The sequence below is a fragment of the Gambusia affinis genome, linkage group LG23, assembly GCF_019740435.1.
Source record: "Gambusia affinis linkage group LG23, SWU_Gaff_1.0, whole genome shotgun sequence".
NCBI lineage: Eukaryota > Metazoa > Chordata > Actinopteri > Cyprinodontiformes > Poeciliidae > Gambusia > Gambusia affinis.
Window position 1 is genome coordinate 1,931,297 of NC_057890.1, and position 8,910 is coordinate 1,940,206.

General features: G+C 41.5%; 1 protein-coding gene across 3 annotated transcripts; it reads left to right on the forward strand.

Moving 5' to 3' along the window:
• The first annotated feature begins 3,832 nt into the window (after window positions 1–3,832).
• On the forward strand, window positions 3,833–8,678 carry cbll1 (Cbl proto-oncogene-like 1, E3 ubiquitin protein ligase). 3 transcript variants are annotated; one of them, XM_044108460.1, is made up of 6 exons: window positions 3,833–3,914; window positions 5,044–5,211; window positions 6,264–6,370; window positions 6,457–6,540; window positions 7,281–7,354; window positions 7,446–8,678. In XM_044108460.1, exons 1-6 carry the CDS (start codon window positions 3,902–3,904, stop codon window positions 8,428–8,430), a joined length of 1,431 nt encoding a protein of 476 aa, XP_043964395.1. In that variant the 5' UTR covers window positions 3,833–3,901; the 3' UTR covers window positions 8,431–8,678. The 3 variants fall into 3 exon arrangements, with proteins under 3 accessions (XP_043964395.1, XP_043964396.1, XP_043964397.1); XM_044108461.1 differs by having other exon boundaries at window positions 3,838–3,914; window positions 5,047–5,211; XM_044108462.1 differs by lacking the exon at window positions 3,833–3,914 and adding an exon at window positions 4,109–4,219 and having other exon boundaries at window positions 5,047–5,211.
• The last annotated feature ends 232 nt before the right edge of the window (window positions 8,679–8,910 follow it).

Genomic DNA, 8,910 nt, shown 5'->3' on the forward strand with positions numbered 1-8,910 from the left:
TTCTGGGCTGTGGTTTAGTGTATGTTTGGTAAAAACAGGAAAAAGAAAGAAGCCAAATGTTAGGTTTGTTTTAATTTATTTTAAAGGGGGGAATAAAATCCCCCACAAAAGCAAACAGCAAACAGGGTTTTTTTTTATTTTTTATGTTGAGGTCCCTGAGTCATGTTCACAGAATGCAGATGTTGGCTTGTTTTAAATCACAGCGTACAATAACAAAACAAGCTGAAAAACATACTGCTGCTTATTGATTTAATTTATTTATATGTCATCGTTCGCGACTTCTTCTGTTCCCTGACTGCCCTGGTTGAAATTCTGTCACAGAAATCCATCTCTATGGGACAAATCCCAGGCAGAGTCCCGGCGGGAGATGAGAACCGAGCAGAACCGCGCAGGAAGACGATGGCCAGAACAGATCCACATAGAACATAGAAGTAAAATAAACCTAATTATTCTTTTGATGAGAGTGCGCTAACTGTTACTTGTGTTTGATTGAGGGTCTTGGTCATTTTAAATTGTTAAAGCAGCTTCAAATCTGCTGTTGGAAAACCAACAGCTTACTTCAGACTGCTTACAGACTCTGTAAAACACTATTTGTGATATTATTTTAATGTTTTTGTTGTATTTTATGTTAGGACATAAAAAATTTGATGTCTTTAGTGTTTTTGTGAAGCAGAGCAGGAAAGGCGCTGGAGCTAATGTGTGACTCACAGCTTCAGTGAAGAGAAATCATGAATTTTGAAGGAATTTGATTTGCATTTAACTGTCTATGCTTTAAAATCTGACGTTTTTGTATTAATCAGCACTCACCGGGACAGTTCCCATCCAAACACAGATCCAATTGAACACTATCAACGTTTTGCTCTGTTTGTGAAACGACACAAAATTCTTCTTTTGGCATTGGGAGGGACGTCAAACGTAGACTTGTCTCGTTGATCGTGCGTCACGTCTTGTGAGCCGAATGTATTGTTACACCCTCAGTTCCAACCCTACAAGGAACGAATGTAGTGAATATTTTGGGGGGAATGAAGATAAACACCCCAGTCTGTGTATGCTCTGTTGCTCTTGTTACTCTGGTTACTTTCTCAAAGCCCTGGCTTCCACCCGCTCATTTCAGTCCAGGTTTCACAACCAAATACCTTGATTGACTGTTTGGCACATACCGCCCGACCAGAATTCCTGCATTTGTCCACAAAAAAAACCCTTTTTAATTAATGATGATCTGAATTCGAGTTCAGAATCCCCACACACACGCACAAAAAGGAATGATGGACTTTTAAGACTCTGCCAGTTGTTACAGAGCGTACCACACACGCACAAAAAGGAATGATGGACTTTTAAGACTCTGCCAGTTGTTACAGAGCGTACTAAAGCAAAGCTGATGACTGGAACGTAGGAAATTAATCTGAAAGCTCGGGCTTTGAAAAAACACTTTGTGGTCATGGGAAACTGTTAAAGTTAATCGTGTGAAGCATTCAGAACCACAACTATGGTTCCACACAGGAACTGAGTGTGGACTTTTTGGTCTTAGTTTTGGCTTGAGATCCAAAATATAGAATTTTATCAAAAGGAAAAAAAAAAAAATACCAAACCCAAAGTCATTTTTCTATCACTGGCTGATAATTTCTGCGTTAGGTAATGTAACTTATAAATGTTAGTGCTTGGCATCAGTTCCTGCTCCAGGTCTTGCTTTGCAGGACTATCGGTCCACAAACCGATGGTCCCCTTTGTGTTGTAAAGATGAGCACTGTTTCATGGAAAGTGGTGGAAAAAAAGGGATCAAAAAATGTCAAAAATAACAACTCAATAAATTGGAGAATGTATCCCACCCTGGATGGGCGTATGCATGTTGTATGGATGAGAGTCGTAGAAGTCTACGTGGAGTGTGTGTGTTGATGGGGTGGTGTTTCCATGGATGCCTGTGAAGAGAGAAAAACAGTCCATGTCTACTTTAGTCCCTTTTTGTATAAGAATCATTTGAACTTTGTGTTAATTGGTTGTACCCAAAGAGAGAAACTGTGACACAGTGTTGTGGCCGTTGTTTTGCTCCGTGAAACTCCAGTACTGAACAAGTTCAATAAATAGTAGCAGAAAAACAGCCAAGATGTTGTTGTGACTTTGTGTGAACTCTTCAGAGCTCCTTCTACAGCTGAAAATATATATATGTTTTTGAGAATTTTTTCCATGTCACCAAACAAAATATATGATGATTAGTATGGAAGCATAAAACTGCCAGAGCGAGGAAATAGATTGTTTACCATTACAAGGCATTTTCTTGTAAACAGATGAGTTTTGTATCTTGCTATCACAAATAGTTTTCCCGTTTCAATGAGATATACATAGCCAAAGAAATACCCTTCAAGTTAAAAAGAAATATAGAAAAAAGACATTTTTCCTAGTTAAGTGAAAACCAATGGAATTAGTATGTTTTATCAATATTCAAGAATTATTGACTCTAAACAACGCACTATGTTTTGCTGAAAAGTAACTAACAATGAAGCCTGTGAAAAGTAATGCTTCATATTGTTCTTGAAGAACATTCAATAAATAATCTTTGACAAACATTCCACCTTTTGATCAGAACAGTTAATTGATTTGGTATGCAAATTTCTGTTCTGTGTGAATTTCACTTTCATAACAATTTATTTTCACCACTAAAAACTAGGACAGAAAATATTCTGACCAAAAAAGATTCTCAGCCTGCTTCCTCAGCTGATGGCCAACTTGTCTGAAGACCAGCCATACCTCCATTTATTTTTTAATAAGGTAGTTCCTACTATTTCAGAAGAATTTTACTGTTTATATATTCTAATCAAACGTTCTTGTGAGTACACATCTTAGCCATTTTATATGCCCTTCAGTGTTTTGCTTAGATTCTTGTTTTACGTCTACATCATTCTGTAAAATTTCAATAAACAATAACGTCTTATAATCTCATCTAACGATTTTGTTTATATATATAAATATTTATATTTATATTTCTTAAAATCTCCATAACCATCAAAACTTTGATGATTTACAAATTCAAGCAGGTTTAAGTCAGACTTTCTGCTCGTTGCTGATTCTACAGAGATCTCACCAGCGATCAAATCGTATCCGCTTTCTGACCTATCTCCCCTGCTTTGAAATCCAGATTGTTTGTTTCATGCCAGGAAAGAGACTCCGGAAAATGTTGCCTGCATTCATCCCTCGAACCAATAAATTTTACACAACCAAAAGCTCAGAAAAACACTGGTTCACAACACAAGCAGCTCTGTGTTGGAGCACAACCCCCAACAAGCAAGACAAGCCACAGCTGCATCATGTCTTTTCTCTTCTTGCTTTGTGTTCTTTAAAAAAGGTTCCGTTAGTGATTATGAACTGCAGCTTTACAATTATCTGCCAAAAAAGAGGTGATGCTATAGTTTTAATTTTCAATATGCTGACGAGGTTAAAAAGCCACCCAGGTCAATGTTTGGCTTTCTAAAAAGATATAGGTTTACATCAAACCTGTGGAACTGTGGGTGGTTTGCTATGCATGACTGCCATCTTGTGGCAGCATACGATATTCCCATTAATTCGTCAAAATATGTAGGTGTGGATATCCCTAATATGGTTCTGTGTAGCAAACTTCAGCTTCATTATTGATGTCTTGATATATTATTTTGTTCCCCGTACTTTTATTTGTTTTGATTCGTTTTTTATTTATTGTTTTACTTCTATCTCAGTCTGTATGTTTTATTGACCGTACCTTTTCTTTAAAAAGCATTCCCGTAAACTTGCAGTGTTATTTACCACATATTGTTACATATTTTGCATCTGAATAAAAATGACTTTTATATATTTTTTGTGTTCTTCCTTTCACTCCATTTCCTTTCCGCCAGTCGTCTATATCCCATAATGCATTGCGTTCTCTCGTTGGATCATGGACCAAGGCGGTAAGCAAACTGCTAGCCTGAGCCGCTGTTAACAAAGTTTGTTTTTTGTCTTTATTTTAACCGTTTTATTTCTTTGTAGTGCATCTTTTGGGCTAAAACAAACCACCATTTAATAAATGGCTGTCCTGAGACGTATCGTTGCCTCTTAGTGCTCTGTTGCATGGTTACATGAAGCTAAAACTGCTTAGAGACAGTCATGCAAAGTGCATCATTATACTGACACACAGTTGGCGTTCAGACTGATAGCCTATATAGTTTTGTGTTATATTAGACAACGCCTTGTTTAATTACCATCCTTCACATTGGTGAGTTGTGTTCACACGATAGTTGGAGTTAAATTGGTTACGACAGAGTTAGGCCGCTAATGCTACCTGGCCAATGATAGCTCGTGCGGCTAATCGTCCACGCTAAGTTAACTTGTCCCCTGCGCTATTGTTGAGTCGTGTTATTCGTATTACACAGTAAAATTATTTCGAGTGGTCCGTTTTCTGTGGTTATATTCTAACGCTAAATGTGAGCCTGTCGGTGTTTGACATCAGTTAGTAATCTTTACGGTAGTTGTTTCAAGCCGCCGGCGTAGTTACATTGATGCCCGATAAAAAACAATGATAAAGGGCTTTTAAAATGAATTTTGACATAAATAAGATGGACCTAACACAGCTCTCAAGCGTATTAATCCACTGTACAATTATGAACTGTTGTGGTCTTGCATGTTTGTTTTAATTTTAACCATTATTATTGTCTCAATTAAAATTGGTAATCTATTGGTAACATTTTGCTTGTAGTGTTACTATTCGGAAACAGTTGTATAGAAATAATTCTAATATTTTTGCACTACCGTTGTAATTGTCCACTTTTATTACAGTGGTAATATATAAACAAACTACCTTTAATATAAACCCTGGACAGGTCGCCAGTCTGTCACAGAAAAAATTGACATAGTAGTAATAATATATAAAAATGTTGCCATGACAATCAGTTGTGATATTTGCTTATTTTCTTCCTTCTCTCCTTCTCATGTTGTATAGCCAAAACCTCTATGTTTTTGTTTGAATTTTACAGTATGATAGAATCTCTTTTGTACGAGTTTCTGCTTCTTTCTGTTCATCTTCCTTTCCTTCATCATCAGCAGAAAATGACCTCCCAGGCGGCGACGGCTCGGGGAGTCTGAGTGACCTGGACGTTCGCAGACGGATTCCCATTAAGCTGCTGTCCAAGCCGCCCCTCAGGAGCAAACCTCCACCCCGCATCCAGAGACCCGGCATCAGGCCCTGTAAACCCGAACCTGGAGAGGACGGTGAGCAGAGCCGGCCCCAGGCATAATCCGCAGCCGCACTGGGCACCCTGTAAACCGTTGAGTTTTATGACAGACCACAGGTCGAGAATTGTAATATTTGTTTATTGAGAATGCTATTAGGTCTGATTTAATAGGTTCAGTTGAGATGAATAAAAAGTTGTTTCTCCTACCAGTCGTCTATTGGTGAGCTACATGCTCCATGCTGGACTTCCCAATGCCATTAGTGACCTGGGGTTACACATAAAAACCTTTTAAGAAACCTTTATCACACATAAAAATGTTTCATGTGTGATAAAGGTTTCTATGTATTCTGGAGAGGTCTGAAAAAAATGCACAATTTTAATTCTATATTTGCAATGCAAGGATAAATATGAATGATTGAAAGATAGATGATTTTAGAGACTTTCTAATCTATTTCAATAATTCAATGTTGTGTCTTCCTACATTCCTTCCTGTGGAAATTTCAGTCTGGAAAAGGATGGAAGTTTTGCTTGCAAAACTGAGTAGGAACCCTCTTTGGATAATATTTCCAAACTTATCCTAATCTAACAATATCTGATTGTAAAAGCTGTGTAGATTGCCTTTAACGTGACAGAGCTTGGAGGTTGGACTGTTGGTACCAGCTGTTGGCTGAGATGCTAGGCTAAAATTGGCTCACTTCTCCTCGGTTTTGATATCACTTGTTGATCATTCTTGCCGTTCCGATTTACGTTATGTGGAGCAAAATTACAACACTTTATTGGGTGGAGAGTTTTGTAGTTGCCGGCCTTCTGATTGGATGGCTTGTTGGAGAGTCATGAACGACCTTGTACCTATTTGAAAAACAGAGTGTAGCTGATACTTCAATAATTTTAATGTCAAGATAGATTCTTTTTTTCTTTTTTGTGTTCTCAGGAATCATTAACTTTTTCTCATTGTTTTTGAATGTTGTTCAAGTCCATGTGAATATTTGTACATCTGCTGTGGAGGATTTTTGCTCCTGATCTGCAACTCTAAAGCTCTCCCAGTCTGCTTCATTTTCTCTCTCTCTCTCTCATTCTAAAATCTGCCAGATAAATTCAACTTCAAGCAAGAGGAGCGCTTTGACTGTTGCACTAAAGCTGGCGATGTGTTCGGGAGTCAGAGGAGATTTCCACAGCCGCTTTTTTGGGACTATAAGGTGCGTTGCCTGTAGACCAGTTATAGCATGGATCCTGTTATTTGGTACTAAAGCTCGTTTTCACATGTTTGTCACTTTGCCAACAGTTGAACTTGATCGGTGAAAGAGATGGAGTCCCGATTCACTTCTGTGACAAATGCGGTCTCCCCATTCAGCTGTATGGACGGATGGTATGCAATATAAAGATGAGAATGGGATCAGAAAGTCATTTCATTTCAGTCGTTTCATTGAAAAGTCAGATTCATACGTCCGTTATTTACACAAAGTGATACAGTTCCCACATTTCTGCCTAGATAAATGGTCTATGGTCCTTTTCCCTTATTTTCACAGTGAGCTTAGCAAGGTGAGCGGCATCAACTAACTCTATCTTTGGTTGCCTAGCAACAACCAGTTGAGTGAGTAACGCAGTAGCAGTTTAAGGTTTCACCACTGCCTCATAGCTGCTTGACAATAAAAAACAGAACCTGGAGACACCATTCAAATTCAATGTTAGTTTATTAATCCCAAAGGGAAGATAAATGTCATCGTAATTCATATTAATTCTAGATTCTTCAGTCACTGTAGATAGTAACAGTTGTGGGCAGGTAATGTCTCCTGCAGCAGTCTGGAGGCTTCTTCATTACAGTTGAAGAAGCCTCTGACTGAAGACAGTCTCATGAAGAGGATGGTCAGTATTTCAACTATATAAAACCAAAAGAAAACAAACAATAACATCGACCGATGTGGAACGCTGGTGTAAGTTTTTCAGCCGTATTGTCCAGGCAACATTTTATTGTTAGGCTTGGTAGCAGGAATCTGAATAGTAAAAACTATTTAAAATCGACCACTCTGGGGTTAATAATAATAATAATAGTTAAATTTTTTTGAATAGATTGAAATGAATGAGCGACTCTCCTCTCTAACGTCTCAGATTCCCTGTAAGCATGTCTTCTGCTACGACTGTGCTCTGCTGCACGAGAAGAAAGGAGAGAAGATGTGTCCAGGGTGAGGCGCCATTTCCTGACTGATGAGTCGAGTCCCTGGCCTGAGTGACGTTGCTCACTTCTACTGTGTGTGTGTGTGTGTCTGTTCCCAGGTTGAACATGTACAGCTGCACGGAGCCGGTGCAGCGCATCGAGCAGTGCCAGCGTGGCTCGCTCTTCATGTGCAGCATCGTGTCGGGATGTAAGCGCACCTACCTGTCCCAGCGCGACCTGCAGGCGCACGTCAACCACCGCCACCTGAGGGCGTCCAAGTCGTCTCGCCAGGAACCCGTTCACCTGCCGCCGCCCGAGGTGCCGGAGCGCTTCCGCGTGCCTCCGCCGCACATCCCGAAGAGCCACGTCCACCTACCGGCGCCGCTGCCGCCCTACAGCCAGCCACCACCGCCCAGTCCCCACGACGGCCCGCCGCCGCCGTCCCCGCTGGGGCCCGAAACCTTCCGCATCTCCACGGTAACCACCCGCAAACACAGCAACCTCATCACGGTGCCCATCCACGATGACTCGTCGTCCCGGGAACCCCACCCCGCGGGGCCCGGCCCCGGCCAGCCCCCCCACCACCACCCCGGGGACTACCCTGGTCAGCCACCTGTGGTGTCGCACTCCCACCACATGATGGCGCCACCTCAGCATAACTTTGGCCCTCCTCCTCCCCCTCCGCCCATCAGCCACCCCATGCAGCATCCCGCCCAGGCCTCTGGGACCCCACACATGGTGTACAACCAGGCGCCCCCACCCCCAATGTCAACAGCTCCCCCACCCATCACCCCCCCACCTGGGCACATCATGGGCCAGATCCCCCCCTATATCAACCACCCGCCCCCAGGACCTCCACCGCAGCACAGCGGACCCCCTGTTAACGCCCCCCCACCACATCACTATAACCCCTCCTCCATGCAGCAGTTCTCTGAGGACCAGGGCACCCTGAGCCCCCCCTTCAGCCAGCCGGGGGGTATGAGCCCCGGCATGTGGCCCGCCCCCAGAGGGCCGCCGCCCCGGATGCAGGGGCCCCCGCCCCAGGGTCAGATGCCAGGGCCGCACCACCCAGACCAGAACCGCTACAGGCCATACTACCAGTAAGCTGCCAGCTGGTTGCCAGGGTAACAGTCAGTGTCATTTCATTTTCATAGCTAGTGTGAGTGTTAGTGAGGCTCTGGGAGGAATCTGTTCCACACACTGAGCTCGGCTCCACACTGAACAGATTACAGACCCTGAGAAAAGATGGATTCCAGTTTTTTTAATGACATGCTAAAAATCTGTATATATGTTGATTGATGTCACCTACATTAACATATGTTAAAGCAATTCAATAAATTTATAACAGCAGATGTTTTCTCCTGTTTGTTTGGTCATGTAATGAAATCGTCTCCTGTATTAGGTTCATATTTTAATATTTAAACATAGTGCTGGGCAATAAATACATTTTATTGATAATTCTTTTTGAAGATTTGGTTTTAAGAAAATCTGGATTTTGTTTTTCATAATACATTCAGTTTTCATAGTTGGATGATGCCACCACACCCAGGGCAGCCATCTTGTTTTTCATTTGTAACTAAAGAA

What these genes read in the sequence shown, in the direction of transcription:
- cbll1 (XM_044108460.1), top strand. An exon ending in ACCCGAACCTGGAGAGGACG is followed by an intron (nt 5,212 to 6,263) that starts GTGAGCAGAGCC and finishes AAAATCTGCCAG; the next exon opens with ATAAATTCAACTTCAAGCAA. An exon ending in TTCAGCTGTATGGACGGATG is followed by an intron (nt 6,541 to 7,280) that starts GTATGCAATATA and finishes CTAACGTCTCAG; the next exon opens with ATTCCCTGTAAGCATGTCTT.